Genomic DNA, 20,876 nt, shown 5'->3' with positions numbered 1-20,876 from the left:
AGGGGGGACAGGTAGGAAGGGGCCACAGCAGGCTGGCCCCTCACCCGCCTGCCCACCTGCAGGACTCTGGCTATGTCATCGCCCTGCGAAGCTACATCACCGATGACCACAGCCTCCTCAGCTTCCAACGTGGGGACCTCATCAAGCTGCTGCCGGTGGCCACCCTGGAGCCAGGTATCTGCGGGGCAAGCAGGGTGGCAGGCAGATGAGGCGGCGCCTCCAGTGGGCACGGTGCGGGGTGGCGCGTGGATGAGGCTCTGTCCTTGGGCGTCTCTAGGCTGGCAGTTCGGCTCCACGGGCGGCCGCTCCGGACTCTTCCCTGCTGACGTCGTGCAGCCGGCAGCTGCTCCGGACTCTTTCTTCTCGACGGAGCAGAGGAGCAGCCAAGGGCACAAGGGTCAGCTGCAGCGCAGAGAGTGGGATAGGGCATCGGAGGTGAGGAAGACGGGAGAGGCCGAGGCAAGGCCTCAGTAGGAGCCGAGGAAAGGGCTCCGTGGCCCCAGGCAGCCAAGGACCACCCCCCTGCCTGGCGGGCAGCGCTTGGCCTGGTGCCGCCCCTCCGCCCGCTCCTGGTTTCTTGCCCTGCCGCTCCGCAGCAAGACTGAGCTCCCCGCGGGCCAGGGCGGGGCTGTCCGCCCCTCACGCGGCCCTCGTGGTACCTAGTACGGTGGCGCCTGAAAAAGGCTCAATAAATGGCTCTTGACCTTCTGGTTTCTGGTGGTGTGCTCACTGCAGCTGCTCTGCCTGCTCCTCTTGGGGTGGGCGGGGCTGGGGGCTGGGGCAGGGCCTTGGGACAGGCCAGTGGACCCTTAGGTGGCACCAGGTCTCCTGTGTTTCCAAGTTCCCCACCCACCCCTGGAGCCAGGCGCGCAGTGACAACTCAGCCACCAGCCTGTCCCCCTCTGTGGCCTATGTGGCCCTGCCCACGGACTCTGACTACACCATGCAGGAGTTTGCCCTGCGCTACTTCCGGAAACCCCAGACCCTGTGAGTGCCCTTCCTGCCCCCACCCCGCGCCAGCCCATCCTCAGTCCCCCTGAAGTGGGCCTCCCTGCTTGAAGCCCCCGAGCCAGGGCTTTCTGTACCCTCTAGACCCGGCCTGGGATTGGGGGGTGGGAGGGCTGAGCAAGCAGGGGTGTACTCCCCCATCCCCCCTCAGGCCGGCCCAGACCAGTGGAGATGCTGAGAAGGCCACGGCCAGCCTGGTGCAGTACAGCAAGGTAAAGGGGACGGTGGGGGGCAGCCAAGCCCGCGGACCTGCCCGCTGGCCCTGCCCCGCCGGCCCTGCCCCGCCGGCCCCAGACCTACAGCCCAGCCTCTTTGGCTGCAGGCTCCCATCCAGAAATCGCTCATCAGCTTCAGTGACGAGGACACGAACAGGCAAGCTGTGGAGAGCTTCCAGGGTGAGTGGCCACAGCCTCTTGGGTCCCTGTGCCTGTGACCTAGGAGTCCAGTCGCCTTCTTGAGTTTGCCTTCTCAGGGAGGCGCACTGGTGGCTCCTGCGCCACATGGCCCTCCCCACTTCTACTCATGCTCAAGGGGTTGTGGCTTGTATGGGGTCTGCGCTGGAAGGCAGTGGTGGGTCCAGCTCACTATGCGCTCTGCGTAGCCCTGGGGCCCACAGCATCCCTGAACCTTGTCTCACTGGTAAGGCTGGGACTGCCACCCCGCTTGGCTCCCATGCATCTTGACAGCAAGGCACGAGATGGCCCCACGTAGCGATGGCACCAGCCACGGCTCACCATGCATCTTGTCCTGCCCACAGCTCTGATGCAGTTTATGGGGGACCAGTCCAAGCCGCGGGGCAAGAACGAGCTGGATCTGCTCTACGGGCTGCTGAAGGTGAGCACGGGCTGAACGTGCCGGAAGCTGCAGGGGAGACAGTGAGCCCTGGGGGCCCCTCTCGATCTTCCTGCTGGGCCTCCAGGGCATCCCCTTTACATGTTCAAATCATCCAGTAATGTTCATTGAGCAGCTGTTACATGCTGGGCCCAGGACAACTGGGCCAAGTTGGTCAAGGCCCCACAGAGCTTACAACCTAGTTACAGAGGAGACGGTTGGTAAACCATCATGCAACATGCCCAGGGCCAAGAGTGCCTTGGAGAGAGAGAGAGAGCAGGGGCGGGGCTGCTGTGGTGCAGCAGGCTTGGTGACAAGGTGATCCTGGAGCAGAAGCCTGAAGGAGGCCAGGGAGTGAGGCCTGCGTGCCTCAGGGCAATGCGTGTGAGTGGGTGGTGGGGGGGGGGGGTTGGTGGGGGAGGGGAAGGAGACTGGTGCCTGCGAGTGAGGGGGAGTGGAGTGAGAACCGGGAAGGGCGGTGGGTCCAGAGTGTGGAGGCCTTGCCCTCCACTGTCAGGACGTCTGAGTTTTCAAGATTGGGGAAAGCACTGGAGAGCTTGAAAGACAGACGTGTCTTACAATTCATGGGTTTGCTCTGGCTACTGTTTGTGATTCTGGGAGTTTAAGGGCAAGGGAAGGGTTAGTGCCATGATCCTAGGTTAGACATGGTGCTGGCTCAGGCCCAGAGGCAGCAGGAAGGGTTTGCTATAAAATGCATGTGGGGTGTGAGAGAGCGGCCAAGGATGACACCAAGGCTTTGGTCAGGGCACTGGCTGGTCTCCCACAAGGATGCCTGAGTGAGGGAGCAGGGCTGGCCTGTGGCGGAATCTGTTGAAGTCTGAAGTCCCGGTCTTCAAGTGGAGGGTCTGGGCTTCAGGGGAGATGTCTGGGCTGGAGGCAGGCCCAGGGTGTCATGAGTGCAGACAGAGGCCCAAGGGCACTGCAGCCTCTAGAGGTCCTGGTGGTGAGGGGAGTCAGCTGAGATGACTGGGACAGAGGGACCAGAGAAAGAGGACAGGACCCAGCTCGGCCTGGAAGCGGGTGAAGTTGGTGACTTGGTGAATGGCCAGCGGTACAGATGCTGTTGAGCCGAGTGAGACCAAGCCTGAGAGAGGACTGTCGCTGTCACCCCAACCTGGCCCCTGCCCGTGGCCATTAGCAGGATCTCTCTGACCTCAGATTCCACGCCATCCCAGCCCCACCGCCTTGCCCCTCCTGTCCCCACAGCTCTGCCAGGAGAAGGAGGATCTCAGGGACGAGGTTTACTGCCAGGCCATCAAGCAGGTCACAGGACACCCCCGGCCGTGAGTGGGGGATGGGGGTGGAGGGGGCAGGGGTGGGCCTCTCAGGGAAAGCACAGCACCGCGGCCTGGCCAGCCTGAGGCCCAGGCTCTCTGCCCTGCAGGAAACTCTGCGCGAGAGGCTGGCGCTTCCTCAGCCTCCTCACGGGCTGCGTCCCCCCGTCGAACACGCTGATGCCCTACGTGACCAAGTTTCTGCAGGACTGGGGTCCTCACCAAGGTGCTGGCAGGGAGGGGCTTCTGGGCTGGGGTCTTGGCTGCTCAGGGAGGGGCAGGGAGATGCTCACAGCCCGGCCTGGCTCCTCTCTGCAGAGCTGGCCCAGAGCAGCCAAGAGCACCTCCAGCGCACAGTCAAGTATGGGGGTCGCCGGCGGCTGCCCTCCCCAGGCGAGATGCAGGCCTTCCTGGTACTGGGGGTGCAGGCCGGGCAGTTTTCCAGGATTCCCAGTGGGTGGCAGGAGCTGGGGCCTCTTTCACGGGTGCACTGACCCTGCGCTTGTCCTGGCAGAAAGGACAAGTAGTCCACCCGGTCCTAATTCATTTGCCTGGGGGTGTGGATTACAAGACCAATATCCGCACTTTCACGGTGAGTGCAGGGCCACAGCAGGGGGCGGGGAGACACGGGAAGCCGTGGGTCTCAGATCTGGGAACCCCCCCCACCCCCAAAGTCCTGTTCCTTCCCCAGCACCCCCATCACAGCTCTGTCCACATGTCTAGGTGGCAGCAGAGGTGCTGGAGGAGTTGTGCAGGCAGATGGGCATCACGGACCCCCAGGAAGTGCAGGAGTTTGCCCTCTTCCTCAGCAAAGGGGACAGTGAGCCACCTGGCCTGGGGAGGAAGCACGGTCAGGGTGGATTCCACTGCTGTGGCCTTGAGGGAGGCAGTTCCCATGCTTGGGGCTGGCCGGGCTGTGGGCGGGGCTTGGGCGGGCCATGGGCGGGGCTTGGGCGGGGCTTGGGCTGGCCCTGGTGAGCCTGTTCAGGTTGGGAACCTGGACTCTCCGTGCAGGTGAGCTGGCGCGGCCCCTCTGGCGCCAGGAGTACCTCAACAGCGTGCTGGGGGGTCCGGACGTGAGCCTGCACAGCCGGCGGCTCGGCTGGGAGACCCGGCTGCACTTTGACAATCCCACCTACATCAGCACCCACTACAGCCAGGTCTGCCTTGCACAGTAGTACCAGCCTCAGCTGCCTGGGCAGGGGCCCTCCAAGAATCCCTGCCCTCAAAGGAGAAGGGAGGGTGCCAGCAGTGGGCTTGAGGCTCAGGAGCAACCCCCTTGCTGCCCCCGTCCCGCTCAGGTGCTGCGGGACTACCTGCAGGGGAAGCTGGGGCTCAGCCCCCAGGAAGACACCCGACTTGCCAGATTGGCTGCCTTGCAGCAGCTCAGCAGGAACAAGGAGGAGCCCCCCTCAGAGTGAGCGTGAACGCAGCCCCCATGCCTCCTGTCACCCCCTTACCCCCTCCTCCAAAGTCAAGGCCACTGGTGCCCTTCATGACCCTAACCCAGCGGGCTGTGTACACCTGTCCCCCATCCTACCCCACACTCCTCCAGGGCAGGGCCCACACCTCATCCATGTGTCTGGATCCCTGGTCTCACCCACGGTAGCCACTGGTTCATTGATTTAGCACCAGCTGTTTGCCCAGCCTCGCCTGACCACGCTGTGTCCTAGGCAAGACCTCCTGGCTTACTTGCCGAGGAAGCAGCAGTGGCAGCAGCAATGGCAGATGAACGTGGCCACCGTTAAGAGCCTGATGGGCCGGGAACTGAGGCAGCTACAAGGATACAGCTCCCAGGAAGCGCAGATCAGCTTCATCAGTGGGTCTGGGGCAGGGGGCGGCCAGGGAGCGGGAAGGGGGCACCCAGGAAGGAGGGGCAAGGGTAGAGGGGCTAAGCAGCTTCTCCACCAGCCCTGCTCTCCGTCTGCAGAGGCCGTGAGCGAGCTGCCCCTCTTCGGGTACACGGTCTACCCGGTGCTGCGAGTGAGCAATCCGGCCCTGCCCAGCCCCGGCCTCCTGGGGCTGAACCGCCAGCACCTCGTCCTCATGGACCCCAGCTCCCAGGTGGGCCGGGCTCCTGCCCCCGTGCTGGCCTGGGCACCCTCGGGGCACTGGGCTCCCCCCGACACTGACCCCGCCCCCCAGGAACTGTGCTGCTCCATTGCCCTGAGGGACCTGCAGCGGCTCCACCTGCTGAGCCCACTGGAGGCAGAGGGCTCCCCTGGCCTGGAACTCAACTATGGCTCAGCCGACAACCCCCAGACCATCTGGTTTGAGCTTCCACAGGTGGGTGGCCTCCGCGTGCCCTGAGAAGGTGGTAAGTGCCTCACCCAGGCCCGGTGTGCCCGGCCGCCTGGGCCCAGGCTGCTGCGCAGGGCTCTGGCATGGCGGGGCTGGGGGACAAAGGCGGGGGGCTGGCAGGGGAGCCCTGCCCTCATGTGCCACACCTGCACAGGCCCAGGAGCTGAAGCACACCATCACCTTCCTGCTGGACGGCAACCCTCCTTCCAGTTAGGGGCCGTGCTGCACCCAAGGCGGGGGCAGAGATGGAGACGGGACCCCTCCCCGGCCCATGTCTCACCTCGACAATCTCCTCTGGGTGTGGTGAGGCCAGTCTGGTTTGGACTTCAGCACCTGGCTGTCCTGGAATCCACTGCAGCATGGCCCAGAGTGGGGCTGCTACAGGGACTTCAACTGGGGAAGTTCTGCGAGCCTCGCTCTGGGGTGGGCCTGTGGTGGGGACTGCAGGAACTCGGCTTGGGTGTCTGGGGGGGTCACCCAGCCTGGGAGAGATGTCCACCTGGGCCCTGGCCCCATATCAGCACATGCCCAGACCTGGGAGGCGCGGCTGCTGAGGAAATAAAACTCCTGAGAGAACGGGGCTGCGCGCGTGCGTGTCCAACTGGACACTTTATTCTCCTGTAAATGCTGATGTCCCACCCGGCCTTCCTGACCAGGAGCTGAGCAGGGGCAGGGCGGGCTGCTGCCCCTCTTGGCATGAGCTCTGCCTCTGGGCTGGGCTGCAGGCGGCATCGTGGGGGGAGAGGGCGGTGGGGGTGGACCAAGGGCAGCAGGGGCTCCTCCTGAATCGGCTCCATGGCCTTGGCCTGCTGGGCCTCGCCATGAGTTTAAAGTGTTTTAAGAGGTGGAGGGACTGTTTTCTTTCTGCTCGTCTTGCAGCCACCACACCATATGCCCCTTTCTCACCTGGGGATCTGGCCCAGAAAACCCAACTGCGAGGGCCAGGAAGGCAGGCAGGCAAGGAGAAAGAGGGCCTCAGGCTTTGCGAGCAAAAAGAAAGGTGGGCTGACCGCGCTTTGGGAGGTGTCCGGGCCCATTTCCAAAGTGAGGTGTGGCTGGAAGCGGGGAGAGCCTGGGAGCAGGCCGCCCACCCTCCCTGGTCCTGAGCGAGGCCGGGGTGGGCCACGCTGGAGTCTGGGGGGCAGGCAGGAATGCGGGCCCCATCGGACCCCATCGGTCATCTCTGCAGGCCACACAGGCCGTGCCAGTCGGCTTCACTCTCGCACCGGGCTCGGCCGCGGAACAACTGCTCGATGACGTCCTGTGCCTCTTCCCTCGCTAGATTTGGGGGGGAGGGGGCGTGAGGGCCAGGCCCCTCCCGGCAGAGCCCCCACAAGTCCCTCCCGGCCGGTGCCGCTCACACTCACCGCTTCTTCCCGGACAGAGGTTCTGGGTCAGTGAGTGTGAGAGGTGGCGGGCGAAGGCTTTAAACAGTTCCTGGAGAGAGAGGGTGGGGAGAAGCCAGGAGCACCCATGCCAGGACCCAGGGCAAGGCGGACCCTGGAGGGGGCCGCGGGCTTCCGCCTTTCTTGTCCTGGACTCACGCTTCCCCCACTCCGTCTGCACCCCAGTGCTCCAGACTCAGGGGAGAACAGGGCCCATCCACCTATCATACCTTGGATGCAAACTTGCCCTCCTTGTAGAAGGGGGTCAGACACTTGACCACCACACTCGCAGCCTCCTTCAGGGAAATGCTGGGTGCCGAGAGCTGGCAGGAGCCTTGGGGGCTCGGGGGGCTCTGGTCGCTGGCTGAGACGCTGCCCTTTGCCTCAGCTAGGATGGAGGCCTTGGCTGAGGGACGTGGCCTCTTCTGAGCCTGGTTCCCCGGGTTCTCCTGGGCAGGGCCACAGCGGAGGGTCACTCTGGGGTCCCCTGTTCTGGGCCCCTCCCTTCCTTCTGGAAGACGGGGCCTCTGCGTCCGCTGGCTCCCTCTGGCCCGGCCCATCTGCCCTGGGGTGTGGACAGTGGAGACAACTGTCTCGGGGCCCCCCAAGCAGGCTCCAGCATGGCAGCCTCGTGCCTCTCGGTACCTGCTGGGGTCTGGGCCGCTTGCCTCTCTGTGCCTCCTCTGTGGGGCTGGGCTGGCCTTCGGGGGGCCTCTGGTCTCTGAGCGGGCAGGCACTGGCCGGAGGGGGAGCAGGCATCAGGGTCCAGTCGCCTCTACCCCCTCAGCCCGGGCAGCCCTGCGAAGCCCGTGGCAGGAGCCAGCCCCACTGCAGAGGCCCAGGGAGCCAAGGGGATGCCAAGACTGCCCACACGCTCACCTCGGCCCCTCCTCAGCGCACTCCTTGGTATCGGGGCGGGCAGCCAAACGCCCCACGGCTCCATCCTCCTGCCCTGAGCCCTTCTCCGGGAGCATCAGGGGTCTCCACACCCCATCACGGGAGGGGCTGGTACTATCTGCCCCTAGGGCTGCAGTGAGTGGGGGCGGGCTCTTGGTCCTTCGGCAGAAGAACCGGGTGATGTTCTGAGAGTCCTTGAGTGCCGCGGCGGCCAGGAGCTGCTGCTTCTTATTGACCCGGACCTTGGCGGTGGGGCTGCCCCGGGCAGGGCCTCTCTCCTCCTCGGGGGAGGGCCCCTGACAAACAGCATCGCTCCCGGGGGCCTCTCCTCGGAGCCCGGGGAGGGGCTCGGCGCACTCCGTACCCTGGCGGTCACAGGGCCGGCTGGGGGCCCCCTGCTCACCACCCTGCTCACCACCCTGCTCAGGCCGGGGCTCTTGCTCCGGGACCCACGTCTTCTCCATCAGCTCTGTGGCCGTCTGGAACAGGCAGGAGCCTTTGGGAAAACCGGCTCCCACCCGCTTGGGCTTGAGCTGCAAGGAGGAAAGAGGCTGCTGACCACAGGTCCCTCCAGCACTCGCTGGCAGGTCCAGGTGTGGCCACGGGGGCCGGGGAAGGCAAGGCTGGGCAGGCCAAGGCTTGGGTGTTGGGCTGGTGAGAGGTGCTGGGGGGGCTCCAGGGCAGGGGAGAGCAAGGGTCAGGGCTGTGATGCCAGGAGGAGCAAGGACGGTGCTAATATGAAGGGCGAGGGGCCGGGGCGCCGGTGGCGTGGTAGACTCACCGAGTATACCTGGGAGGCAGGCAGGATGTCGTGCTCGGTGGGCTCCGGGGGCTCGGCCTGGGCGCTGCAGCTGCTGGTGCTGCCTCCCACACAGTACAGCTGCCCCTCCTTCGAGGCTCTGTGGATCTCAGCCACCTGGGGCGGGGGGAAACGCCCTGGCTGGCACCCGCTAGCTCCAGGCTTCCCATGAGCGGCTTCTGTGGCTCACGCTTGCAGGCAACTGGACACTGGACAAGTTCTAGCCCCACGGGGCTGGCCAGAAATCCCTGCAGCCAGGGAAGGGGGGGAGCCGGGCTTCCCCCTACATGAGTGGCCCCCTGGGTGGGAAGCCGCCCCCCCCCGCCCCTGCCTGGCGCCCACCTTCTTCAGCACGCTGGCCTTGTACAGGTTGGCCACCTTGGCACTGCGGAATGTCTCGTGTTCCAGCTCCACTGCCTTGGCCTGGAGGTCAAGTCTGAGGGCAGCAATGGGATTAAGGTGTCAGGCCTGAGGTCAGCCCTGTGATTCCTGCAGGGGACTCTGGAGATGGCTTCAGGGCCTGGTGGGAATGGCCTTGGGCACAGGGATTCCAGCCTGGACTGTCTGGGCCCCTGTGGCTTACTGTCCTTCGGCAGTTCCTGGCAGCCTGTCAGGGCCCAGCCTGCCCCCGGTGGGGCTGTGTGAAGACCGACACCCCCTTGGGAAGAAGATGAGTCACAATTTGGGGAGAGGTGCCCAAATAAACTGGGCTTCCTAGGTGGCTCAGTGGTAGAGAACCTGCCTGCCAATGCAGGAGACACAGGAATGCAGGGTTGGATCCCTGGGTCAGGAAGATCCCCTGGAGGACGAAACAGCAACCCACTCCAGTATTCTTGCCTGGAGAATCCCATGGATAGAGGAGCCTGGTGGGCTACATACAGTCCATGGGGCCGCAGAAAGTTGGACATGACTGAGGGACAGAGCACACACGCCCAAACAAGCCGGGGGGGAGCTGACGACACTCACCCATCAGCGGAACCTGCGGCCTGGTGGTTACTGCTCAGCGCCTCTTCCAGGAGCCCCAGGCAGTGCTCACGGGCCTGCATCAGGGCAGGAAGGTGGTCACACAGGTCCCAGGTGGGGGGAGGAGCCTGAGGGCAGGTGTGAGGAGATGCCCACCTCCTACCTTCACAGTGAGCCTCGGGATCTTCCTACTGGCAGCCTCTCTCAGGGGACAGTCCTCATCTGCGGGGAGGAGAGGCGAGTCCTTCCACCCTACTGCCTGCTCTCTCGCGTCCCTGACCCCCCAACGAGCTATCCTCCACCCACACCCTGGGACCAGCCCAGGGGACGTTTCTGTACTGACCTGGGGGTACGAATTCTTCTGTCTTGGGGTCTTTGCCCTGGAAGATGACATGAAGTCCTGTGAGTCATCCTATCCCATAGCAACACAGCTCCGAGTCTAGCATAAGCGAGGGGCTGAGAGGGTGTGAACAGGGGCCAGCCAGAGCCACCTGAACCCTGCCCCCTTCACCTTGCGCAGGCGCATCTGCTTCTGGTAGAAGAGATTCCATTCCCGCTTCTGGGCCTCGTCTCTGCCCTCGTCCCCGCTGCCTCCAGACCCTTCGTCATACCTAGGTGACAGGCTGGGCGTGAGCCATCCTGGGTCTGGGCTTTGCCCTCCCATCACACGTCTGGTAGGGCAGTGATGTCTCTGATGCCCTGGATGCTTGGGGGCAACGCTGATGTCCTGGCCCCAGTTGTGGCCCTCGGAGCGGGGGCATGCATCACTTCTGATCTGGCCTTGGCCCCAAGGAGAGAATGCCAGACTCTTTCTAGTGGGTTGGGGTTCCCTGGCCTCATGGCCCCTTACCTGCTAAAGCCCCCGTAACCCCTGCGGCCTCCTTCATACAGCTCGGGGTCATAGCCGTTCCCTTGGGAGGGCCCAATGCAGGTCTTGTTCCAGCTGCTTCTCTGCTCCAAAGCGTCCAGCTGCTTCCGCACACCTGCAGGGTTCTGGCAGCAGTCACAGCCTTTGGTGCAGGCGGGGGGCAAGTCCCCGAAGTACTTGGCAATAGCAGCATGGCGGCACCTGGAGCAGGGGTGGTAAGGGACCTGCTCGGGCCAGCGTTTGTTCACCCAGCCCCCAAACTCTGCCTGAGCATGGCTGTCTGGCACTGTGGCCAGCATCTCAGGCAAGCCTCACAAGGCATCACTGGGCTGGGTGGGGTGCCCATTTTATAGATGAGGACAACGAGCTGAAGGAGATTCCTCAAAGCCATGTAACACATGTGCCCAGGGGAGCCAGGGCACGAACCCGCTCTGCTTCTCCATGGGGCACTCCTCTGGGCTCCAGGCCCCGGCACCCTCTCCATCCTCCGATAGTGGGGCGCCCTGGGAGGAGCATCGCCTCTGGGTGCAGACTCTGACTCTGCAGCTGAGGCTGTGTCCTTGGGGAAAGCGTCTGACCTCCTGAAATGAAGCTTAGGCACCTCGAGCATAACACGCCTACAACATGGTACAAGGAGAGCCCTGGCCCCTCGGGCAGCGTAAGAGCCGAGACAGCACTGCGGAGTGCGCCACAGCACTCAGCACTTAGGGCTCTTATTACCGCTCCTCACTCTCTGCTGAGTGGAAGAGGGAACAGCAGGAAGTAGCCCTACCCCACCTCGGTGCTCTGCTCTGCTTCTGTCTCCTGGCGACTCCTCCCTGTTGCTCCTAACAAGCCTCTGCCTGACCCAGTGTACACGGCCCGGAACCGAGAGACTGCTTGAGAACAGGAACCAGGCAGCTCTGGGCTGGCACCCCATGCCGGGCACTGGTGAGCACAGCCTTGGCCGTGGTCTTCCTCCTCACATCTTCCTCTGCCCTGACCCACCACAGCCCCCTTGGGGTGCCAGCCTCCAGCAGTCTCTCCTGTGGGGGCCCAGTGGATCACTGGGGCAGATGTAGAGACCGGGGGTGGGGGGGAGGGCACAGCTCCATCCAGGCCATTACAAACAATGGTCCCTGCAGCAGGCATGCAGCACAGGGTGGGCGAAGCCCAGGGCAGAGGCAAGGCCATCCAGGTACTACATCCCAAAGACAAGAAGAGCTGGCACCACTGCTCTACCTGGGACACGACTTAAACACAAGCACTGCCTGGGGCTGCAAGGAACAGGCTGAGGAGCGGAGACCCCAGGCCAGCTCAGAGAACACCGCCCCGAGGAAAGGTGGGCTGGCTGCACGGCCACCAGAGGGCGCCATCCCCGCCGCACCCAAACCCACGCTGCTCACCCCGCCGCCCAAGTCCATGCCGCCTGCCTGGCCTCTGGGACACTCTGGCATCCGAGTGGTGAGGCCACAAGCCTGGCTTCCTTCCCCGCACCCTCCCCCAAGCCCTGACTCACTGGCGTTTTGTGCTCACACTCAAAGGGCTCCATTGACAGCTTGCAGATGCGGGCTAGGGTCGGCCCCTGTCCTGCTCTGGGCACCGCCTGGTCTGCTGGGGTGGCATGACCAGCCAAATGTCAAATGGCCCTGCTGGCCACTGGGCTTCTGTGGAGCCCATCCCTGCTGGCCGGGCCGGGAGTGTGGAGACAGCCCCAGCAGACACTGTCGAGAAAAGAGCAGCAGTGTCCTCTCTCCTCCGGGGCCACCTCCCGAGGGACGGGCTAAGCCTGGGCTACTCCTCGGTCACTCGGGACTCCCGAGTCCTTCTCCGAGATGTCGTGCCAGAGGGCTGACAGCCTGGGTGGTCCAGCAGCTCCCCCTCTCTCTTTCCCAGGAGAAGAGAGGACGGGGGCCTGCTGGGGAGTCGCCTGAAGGACAGACTGGGGGCTGAGGGACATGGGTCCCCCAAGGGGGCCGTGGGGTGCCAACGGCTGGAGAGCTGCAAGCCCCCTCCCTCCCGACTTCGCCGCTCAGGTGGAGCCTCCCAGAGGTCATCCTTGCCAGGGAACGTGCGAGTCGCCCTCCTCTTTCATCAGCTCACAGCCCAGGCCCAGCCCACACCAGCCAGGAGGGAGGAGAGGAAGAGGAGGAGGAACAGGAGGGCAGACCTCGGGGCAGGGAGCAGGCACAGGAAGCCTGCAGGACGCCCTCCCGGCAGGGATTCCCTCTGGGCACAGCAAGGGCACTGGCTCCCCACTTGAGCGGCCGCCCCCGAGTAATTTGACACTTGAATCTCCAGGACGACCAACAACAAAAAAGCGGAGGCCGAGACAGCAGCTGGCTGTCAACAGCCAGGAGCTCCGCTGCGCTGAGCAGAGGCACCCGGGGCGCAGCCGCGGGTCAGGAAAGACGCATCCGCAAAGGAAGGAAGAGGTGTGAGCCCGGCCGGGGCTGGCCGGGGGAGGCAGGGAGGAGAGACACTCGAGGCCGCTGGGCTGCCCTGCACCTGTGGCCGCCCCCCACCGCACCTGACTCGCAGGTGAGTGGCTGGTCACAGAGTGGGGATGAGGGAAGGGCGCCGCCAGGGTCCCCTGCCTTGAGGGTGGATCCACCACGAACACGGAGAAGAGGGTCCTGGGGGACACACTAGGGCACAGTCTCCAGACAGCGTCCCCTTCGAGCCTGGGCTCTCCCCTCTCCTGCTGGGACCCAGCACGGCCCCGGGGCTGAGGCTACAGCCCTCATCACAGGGTGGTTTTCTCTGTTTGCTGAGCAGGCAGAGGGCCCTGGGGAGCCTGCTTACTCGACAAAAGTTAGTTTAAGCTCTTTCTATTCAGGGGGCTTAAACAAGGGATTTGGCTGGCCTGGCCGGGGAGGGAGCTCTCGCCTGCCCACTGAGCCTCCCTTTTCCCCCGGGATCAAGTACCTGCTTTCTCCCAGTTGAGGCCCAGCCAGTTCAAACCACCCAGGATGTGGATGTCCTGAACAACAGCAGCAGCTCCCACCTCTTATAGGGGGACGCTTGGTGTTCTTGGCTGGGGGGGGCTAGGCCCAGGTCCTCCTCCCAGTGCCCACTGAGATCTTCAGGAGCCCAAATCTCCCTGAGCACCAGGCCAGTGCTTGAGGGCCCTAACCCCAGGGTGGGGTAGAAGTGAAGCTGTTGGGGGACTGCCCTACCCCAGTACTGGGCCCACAGTGCGGACCCCTCCACACACACTGCTCCAGCCTCCCCTGTCCTCACACAAGCAGCATTAAAGGCTCCCTCCCCAGCCACCCCCACCCCTACCCCCCAGATGTCTTCCCCAAGGCAAACAAGCCCACATCTACCTAGGAAGGAAAACAACCACCCAGGTTACGGTGGAAACCAAACATCAGCCTGTGTGTTCCTGGCTCCACTGAGGCTGTAGAAACTGGCCTGGGCTGCAGGCTGGGGAGGCTTAAAAGCCCTGCAGCGATGGGCGGTGATGACAGAGAGAGGGGACAGACGCCGAGCGAGGGAGGGACGCAGCGGTGAGCCACCGCAAGATGGCCCAGGCAGGCAGGTGGGGATTAGAGTCTGCAGGCCCAGAGGACGCAAGTGGACGGGGCCCCTCAAACACAAGTCCCTGAGCAGGGACACAAGGGTGATGCCCAGCTCTGGGACTGGGAAGAGTCAGCAGCAGCAAGCAGAGCTATGGGGCTGGAGACCCTGGGCTGCTGAGGGCTCAAGTGTCTCCCTTCCACCGCAAGGTGGGGCTAAGGCTGGAAGCGCAGCACACAGTGGGCACCTCTGCCTCGCTGGTTAGGCTTCGGGAATCTGCTAAGACACCCACGGCCTTCAGTTATGCCTCATTCCGGTTGTTTCTCCAACAAGTAAGGGTGGATGAACCCACCTTGATAAAATAACGAGGCAGGGCAAGAAGCCCTTGGACCCTTGAGGCACCAACACGCCCTTATCAGTCACCAAACAGCTGTGCCTGGACTTGGAGCGTCAGTTTGGCAAGAAGGAAACAGGGCCGCTTCAGTACCAGGTGGCAGCTGTCTGGCCTGCAGGACGCCTGCTGCTCAGTTGCAAGGCCCTCTGTGCCAGGAGATGCCACCCAAAGGCACGTGTCCTAGTCCCTCCAGCTCTGCCAGCCTTCCCTCAGCCTGGCGCATCTCCCTGCTCTGCAGGCTGCCCCTCTGGCTGGGGCAGGGCCATGAAGGGCCATACGGGCCGAGAGCCAGGGAAAGCCACCACTTGTTCTGGCTGCTCCTAACTGAGGTGCTACCGGGCGTGGGGCTGGGAGATACTCTAGCTTCCTTGGTTCATAGGCAGGAAGTAACAGTCTGGGAAGGAGTGTGGCGGAACTGAGCTAGGAAGACTGGCAAAACATAGAGAGAGGCCCACAGGGCTTCCCTTCCCATCTCCCTCCAAACATGGGAGGAAGGTTAAAGGGACAAGAGGCAGCCCTCCCTGGAGGGCCCCCTCTTCCCGGGCCACACCTGGGAACACTGAGGGCTCCCTGCTGAGCAACAGCTGGGCCACGGCCACACGGTCACCTGACGACGGCTGGTTATATCAGGCACCCGGCGTCAGGCACCCTTGGCCTTGCTTTAAATAGTGTGCTGGGAAGCCCGCCCGGGACCTGCTGGAATGTGCCTCCACCCTCTAGGAGTACAAGCCCCCTCCAACTCCCCCATGGGGCCCACTAAGGCTCCTTTCACTCAAGGCCAAGCTGGAAAGGATGAAATAGCAACTGGAGAGCAAAGGGGGCTCCGGTCTTCGGGGCAGATCCACGCCTGTCCCCGGTGCAGACGGGATCCCACGGGCACCCCCGGGGCTGACCCAGGCGCAGCTGGCTGATTCCGGTCCCCACAGGCCCCGGCCGTGCGAGTCTGAGGCCCGCAGCTGGAGTGGACGGACGCTCTTCCCAGAGTGGGGCCCGGGCCCCCCGGGCATGAGTCTGCAGCTTTCTCACTTCCTAAGCCCTGAAGGGCCAACAGGCCCCGCCTTTCCTGCACAGCAGTTCAGCCTCCGCTCCACCTTCCTCCTCCCTGCTTTGGGGATCACACCTGCACCCCCTCCTCACCCCGACTGACCAGGGTCTCCAAGCAACCTCTCGCTCAGAAGCGGAGCCACCCCCTCTGCAATCCCTCCTGAGCCTTTAGGCGTGGGGGCACAAGTGGAAAAGCCCCCCTGCCAGCCTGCGCTCCCTGCTTCCTCTGAAGGAGTGTCTCTGATGGCTCCATTAGGCAATGCAGGCCCTGGGCCAATCAAGCTGAGAAAGACAGGCCAAGTGCAGCTAAAGAAGGGAGGCGAGAGCAGCCCAGCCCTGGGGCCTGGTGCACGCTCCCTGAGGGCTTCAGTCGGCCCACTGGAATGGGCCAGGCGGGCAGCCTCTCATCCTCCAGGAAAGCTGGGGTGTGGGATGCCCAGGGGCCCAGGACCACGCTCCTGTGCACACCTGCTCCACGGGTCGGCGGGAGGAGGTCTGCTCGGTGTGACCTGAGGAAAGGGGTCCTCGTGAACTTGACACAGAAAGACTCGCAGAAAGATCTGCCCTTTGGTGACAAGTCACAGGAGGTTCTCAAAGAGCAGGCGCGGCCCGGTGAGTGAAGACGCTGTGCTCCAGACTCTCATGTGTGGGTGGGGCTGGTCTCCGCAGCCCTGGTCCTGTGCTGAGCCTGTCACACGGGCCAGGCCCTCGGTGCACGGCTCCTGATCTTGTCTGCAAAGATCAGGCTTCCCAGGACAGGCGCCCAGGGAGGCACAGTGTGACCGCGGAGAGGTCCCTTCCTCTCTCCAGTCTCAGGGTCCCCAGGTGCAAAAGAAAGGAGGCAGAAGGGGATGACGCATGGCATTCTAGAATCTTATGCCTCCCAGGACATTGGAAGACTGGGCTCCTGATCTCCTCTGTAGAACGGTGCATACCCTGGGCTGCGGCATGGGAGAAGCTGGGGGGCTCTGACTCCAGGAGCTTTGCCCTCTGACAGAACACCATCCAGTCCTCCACGGAGCCATCGCCACCTGCCTGCGGTAGCATCATCACTTACAACACAGCTCCCCGCCTCCAGCCGGCCCCCCACCACCTTCCTTCACCTCACACACCACAGACATCCTGGCATGAAGGACGCAGACGACACTCCCCAAAGGTGCTGGAGGAAGGCGTGCGCAGGGAGGGAGCCGTGACTGCACCCAAAGGCCGTCTGGCCTCTCCCCACATGCCCCGGGCACTCCCGGAGCCCGGCGCTGGGCCCAACCCTCCCTCCTGACAGCCTCAAGGTGGGCACCCCGTCTTCATGTAAAATGAGGGGAGGAATAGACCCAGAGAGACAAAGTGACTCCGAGTCACAAAAGCAGGGAGGAGGCCGGCAGCATCAAACCCAGGATGATTCAAATGCTGTGCTACAGGGCCGGCTGGCCAGACAGGAGCAGGAACCCTGTGGAGGAGGCACCTGTGCCAGCCACCATCCAGGCCCTGAAGGACCACGAGGCGGACGGGGGTGGGGGGGCAGAAGTGGCCTAAGTGACCACAGGTGGGGCTTATGAGGCCTCCAGGAGGTCCCACCCTCTAACGACCAGAGCTGCCCAAGAAGGAAGGGCTGGGCAGGAGGGGGGCTCCCCTCCTCGAGCAAAGGCTGCATGCCAGAGAGGGCAGGCGGCCAAGGGCAGCGCGGAGGGCCCGGCGGATGACCTTCCAGGCGGCTCTAAGGACGCTCTGCTGCAGTGGCAGGGCCGGGGGTGACCACAGCCCGCACCGGGCGAACCTGCCAGGCAGAGATCAGGGACGGGGTGGTGGCAACAAGAGCTTAAGGCCTGGCGCAGGCCCCAGGCCGCTGGCAGCCCCGCCTCGGTGAACAGGTTGAGGCTGGGTTGGCCCAGGCTGTCTCTGAGCCCTCTCTCAAGAGGCACTGGCTCCCTCGTGCCCACCGGTAAGGCGCTAGGGGAAGAAAGTCTCGGGTATAATGTGCCTTGACTCACTGACTTGGCCTGGGCCTTCACCTTCGGCCCCTCAGGCAGGACGGGCCGGAGGAAGCCCTGGGTCAGGGGGCCTGGAGGCTGACCAGCCACTCAGGAGGGCGGGGGGTGTGGGGGGGGGAAGAGGACCCTCTTGAGAGCCAGAAGAGCAGGTCCCAGCCAGTAAGAGCGGGGTGCTTACACCCTCCCTGGGACGCCTGGTCCCATCCTGAAAGAAGACTCCTTGGGGAAAACTGGAGGAGCACGGTGTCACCCCACCTTCTCACAGGAAGACACCGAATGAGGAAAGAAACGGGGCTGATGAGAGGGGTGGGGACCCCAGGGGGCCTCAGACCGCCCCCTCAGTCAGCGCTCACCTCTGGCCGACCCTGGCCAGCAGCCCCCAACAGCCTGCTCCCGGGAGAAGCCAGCCCGCTATCCCCAAAAGTGAAGAAAGGGAAGGGTGCCAGGCTGGGATCCCAGAGCCCCGTGTCCCTACCGGGAAACCATCCGGGGAGCTGTGTCCATACCAGACACCCTGACAACACCTAGGAGTTGTGTCTCAAAACAAAGGAGTGGAGCAGGGCAGTCACCTTCACGGCCAGCACGTGTGGCTGGTCCTGGCTGCTGGCAGAGCCCTCCGGGGCCGGCTGCGCCCGGCGGGGCCTCAGGCTCCCCCGTGTCCCTGGCCGGAGCAGTGCCAGCGCTGAGCGAGGGGCCCCACGGCTCGCTTCCTCCTGGTGAGCCACCGGACTCTGATGGGCGAGACCTGACAAACTCGTTCTGCGGGCCGGGGTGGGTGAGAGGGCGGACTCTCGGGAGCCAGTTCAACGGGGACGCCAGGCCCTCTCTCTGCTCTGCAGCCCAGGAGGCACCCAGCAGGGGCCCGGCGCAGCATGGCAGCCAGCAAGCTCGTGCAGGAGATACACTCCATCGGGGACAGGCTGCTGCTCAAGCTGCAGAGGCTGCCGCAGGCCGAGCCCGTGGAGGTCCTGGCCTTCTCGGTCCTGGTGGTTTTCACAGGTAAGCCGGGGCTCCCGGAGTCTCCTTGGCACCCAGGGCTCTTCCTTGCGTCTGGGAGAGGAAACCACGGTGCCAGTCGGAGGGCTGGGTGGTTCCCCAGACAGAGGAGGAGCAGCAGATGTCTCCAGAGGGTGGGGTGGGGGGCAGGGGATCTCCCCCTATTCTCCGACATGCTGCGCCTGGGGAGGGGGTGTGCTGAAAACCAGGGCCCAGGGGTGAAGGGAGCAAAAGCTCTGGGGGCTGGCGTGGGGACAGTCACTCCTCTCCCCAGATTCTCAGTGCTTCTGACCCGTTAGCAGACCTTTGGGGAAGGTCCTCCAGGCCCCCAAGGGGGCTTCTTCAGAAGTGAGGTGCGCGCTTTCTCCCCTACCCGGTCTGAGTTTCCCGTGCTCTCTGCTGTCTCCCCACCCTCTCCAGCCACTGTAGTGCTGCTACTACTGATTGCCTGCGGCTTCTGCTGCTGTCAGTACTGCTGGCCCAGGCGGAGAGGCAGGAGGACCCAAGTGGGACCCATGACCCTACCCTGAGGGCCAGGGAGATGGCCGAGAAGCCAGAGAGGAGACTGCCGACGCCACGACCCAGGTGTCAGCCTGGCCCCGCAGCCCTCACCCCTCAAGACAAAGACCCACGGCTCAGCCCTGGCTGAGCCCAGGGACCTGGACGCTGACTGAGAGACCTGGAGCCTCAGCAAGGAAATGGGCTGTTTCAGCCACAGAACTCTCACCTGCAAGGTGCCCAGGAGGGATCGATGGTTTCGAAGATAGAAAACCACCAGGGACTCTTTGCCGACCTGAGTTTTTTAACAAAGCACAGAGCGTGGTCCCCGAGCTTGGGGAACAGCCCGCATTTGTGGGGAGCTGGCCCTCGGGGTCCCATGCCAGAGAGCAGCAGGCCAGCCAGAGGGGCAGGAGCTACTGGGTCCCAAGCGCCCCCCAGAGTGGGGAACATGTCAGTGTTCTATTCCAGGGTTTGCCTGCTTCTTTCCAGGGTTTGCCTGCTTCTTTCCAGTAAAGGCTTTCTGGTTATGTGTTTCTGCGGTGCCCCACTCCCCGGGCTGGGCCCTGTGCATCGGCAGGCGGGGTGTGGCCTGTGACTTTTCCTTGCAGCCTCTGCTCTCCTTGTGCCCACAGAAGCTGGAGAAACATGCAGGCAAGAATGCCACGTTGGGGGGAAGGGGGCAAGGGGGCAAGACTCCGGAACCAGGGGAGGGCTGCCCTCCTGCCGAGCGCCGCCTCCCAGATGCCTGGTCGGCCGCGATGGAGGCTGCATCTGCCCCAGGCAGGTGCCGGGCTCAAGAATGCCACGCCACAGTCACCACGGCTATTAATTGTAGGTGGCATGCCCTGTCCTAGCAGGTCCCCTCAAACTTCCGGAATAAGAGAGGTGAGGTCCCTACTGAAGTCCATAACCTGCCTCCCGACCGCAACATCCTCTCCCCAATGGGCCAGATGGTCTGGGTTCCAATCCTCACCACCACCCCCCACCCCCGACCAGCTACACGAACAGATGTGACTCGACCTTCCAAGGCCATGTTTCCTTCCCCTGTGAAATGGGGACAATCCTGGTACCCTCCTCCTCGGGTAAGCCTGTGAGGATAAACCAAGATGGCCTTGGCACGATGACCTGGCCCAACACTGGGCATATCCTAAGAGCTCCACCGATACGAAGCATCCTTATTTGCCCCTCCATTTGGGGGGCTGAGCCAGAGCAACGTGGACCCGTTTTAAGGACTGCTCCTGCTGACACGCAGCACTGCCCGCCTCCTGCCCTCCAGTTTACTTTCTCTCCACAGAACTTTCCAGGTAGAGCTACAAACCCAGGAATGAGCGCAGGGGAGGCAGAGGCTCTCACAGTACCTGCTGCCCTCCCCCAATACCGGTCCATCAGAACCATGAAGAGCCCCGTGTTCTTTACACACCTCCATCGTCTAGGCCTGTGCAGCCTGCCCTGGTTGCCTGGAGGCAGAGCCCCAGCCACTCGGGAAACAGGGAGGGGAGAGGGGATGCCAGCCCCCGCCACTCCACCATCTCCAGATGGCAGGCCGGCAGGAGAAGCCCTCTCCCTGGTTGGTTTCCCTCCCCAGTGTCCAGGGACTTGTCTAACGGGTTTGGTTTGGGTGGAAGTCCCAGAGAGGAAATGGTTCCACAGAAAATAAAAGAAATGCAAGAATCTGTCTGTACACTCTACCCTTCTACCACCATCAGGAAAGAATGGGGTCAGAATAATAGTGATGACAGTAATAACAGTAACAGTGAGGTCAGAGGCAGCTAAGATGCACCCAGGGCTCATCCCACCCGCAGGATGTCTGAAGCCTTTTGACACAGATAAATCCATTTAATTGTCACAACTACCTAATGCCAAAGGGACCATTCTGATCCCCTTTTCAAAGGTGAGGAAGTAGGTAACTCGCCTAAACTGGACCAGCTGAACAGTGGCAGGACCCGCCTGTCTGGCTCACCACACCCAGGCCTCCAGCTGCAGTGCTGGTAAGGCTCCACTCCATCACCCACCACCTAACACTCTCAGGCCCCAAAGAGCCACACCCCACACCCTTCCCTGTGAGCGGGTGTGGCCTAGGAGTTAAGAGCTGGGGTGGGGCCCATCTT

At 63.5% G+C, this 20,876-nt stretch overlaps 3 protein-coding genes across 6 annotated transcripts in view; 2 read left to right on the top strand and 1 right to left on the bottom strand.

The window, feature by feature from the left end:
- MYO15B (myosin XVB) overlaps positions 1–6,016 on the top strand; it is a 30,566-nt gene extending 24,550 nt beyond the window's left edge. The window contains exons 48-64 of the mRNA XM_069543932.1: positions 63–174; positions 278–435; positions 842–987; positions 1,160–1,220; positions 1,331–1,403; positions 1,766–1,842; positions 3,067–3,143; positions 3,245–3,360; positions 3,453–3,547; positions 3,649–3,726; positions 3,858–3,954; positions 4,149–4,294; positions 4,436–4,551; positions 4,808–4,953; positions 5,065–5,198; positions 5,280–5,420; positions 5,590–6,016. Of these exons, the coding sequence (XP_069400033.1) occupies positions 63–174; positions 278–435; positions 842–987; positions 1,160–1,220; positions 1,331–1,403; positions 1,766–1,842; positions 3,067–3,143; positions 3,245–3,360; positions 3,453–3,547; positions 3,649–3,726; positions 3,858–3,954; positions 4,149–4,294; positions 4,436–4,551; positions 4,808–4,953; positions 5,065–5,198; positions 5,280–5,420; positions 5,590–5,649 (1,833 nt within the window). The 3' untranslated portion in view covers positions 5,650–6,016. The remainder of the gene's footprint in view (positions 1–62; positions 175–277; positions 436–841; positions 988–1,159; positions 1,221–1,330; positions 1,404–1,765; positions 1,843–3,066; positions 3,144–3,244; positions 3,361–3,452; positions 3,548–3,648; positions 3,727–3,857; positions 3,955–4,148; positions 4,295–4,435; positions 4,552–4,807; positions 4,954–5,064; positions 5,199–5,279; positions 5,421–5,589) is intronic.
- Position 6,017: 1 nt separating this feature from the next.
- Positions 6,018–20,876, bottom strand: part of RECQL5 (RecQ like helicase 5) — a 29,812-nt gene continuing 14,953 nt past the window's right edge. The window contains exons 9-20 of the mRNA XM_069543920.1: positions 10,330–10,548; positions 9,991–10,090; positions 9,823–9,859; positions 9,643–9,701; positions 9,483–9,556; positions 8,859–8,952; positions 8,499–8,633; positions 7,700–8,250; positions 7,466–7,556; positions 7,051–7,269; positions 6,803–6,872; positions 6,018–6,713 (exon numbers count right to left, since the gene is read on the bottom strand). Coding sequence (XP_069400021.1) covers positions 6,613–6,713; positions 6,803–6,872; positions 7,051–7,269; positions 7,466–7,556; positions 7,700–8,250; positions 8,499–8,633; positions 8,859–8,952; positions 9,483–9,556; positions 9,643–9,701; positions 9,823–9,859; positions 9,991–10,090; positions 10,330–10,548 — 1,750 coding nt within the window. The 3' untranslated portion in view covers positions 6,018–6,612. The remainder of the gene's footprint in view (positions 6,714–6,802; positions 6,873–7,050; positions 7,270–7,465; positions 7,557–7,699; positions 8,251–8,498; positions 8,634–8,858; positions 8,953–9,482; positions 9,557–9,642; positions 9,702–9,822; positions 9,860–9,990; positions 10,091–10,329; positions 10,549–20,876) is intronic.
- Positions 12,247–20,439, top strand: SMIM5 (small integral membrane protein 5). 4 transcript variants are annotated; one of them, XM_069543927.1, is made up of 4 exons: positions 12,413–12,867; positions 16,284–16,572; positions 18,111–18,270; positions 18,688–20,439. In XM_069543927.1, exons 3-4 carry the CDS (start codon positions 18,144–18,146, stop codon positions 18,795–18,797), a joined length of 237 nt encoding a protein of 78 aa, XP_069400028.1. In that variant the 5' UTR covers positions 12,413–12,867; positions 16,284–16,572; positions 18,111–18,143; the 3' UTR covers positions 18,798–20,439. The 4 variants fall into 4 exon arrangements, with proteins under 4 accessions (XP_069400027.1, XP_069400028.1, XP_069400029.1 ...); XM_069543926.1 differs by lacking the exon at positions 16,284–16,572 and having other exon boundaries at positions 12,247–12,867; XM_069543928.1 differs by lacking the exon at positions 16,284–16,572 and having other exon boundaries at positions 12,455–12,867; positions 18,116–18,270.

The sequence above is a fragment of the Ovis canadensis genome, chromosome 11 (assembly GCF_042477335.2).
Source record: "Ovis canadensis isolate MfBH-ARS-UI-01 breed Bighorn chromosome 11, ARS-UI_OviCan_v2, whole genome shotgun sequence".
NCBI classification, from domain to species: domain Eukaryota; kingdom Metazoa; phylum Chordata; class Mammalia; order Artiodactyla; family Bovidae; genus Ovis; species Ovis canadensis.
Note: the sequence above shows the minus strand (reverse complement) of the source record. Positions and strands in the feature narration are given on the sequence as shown.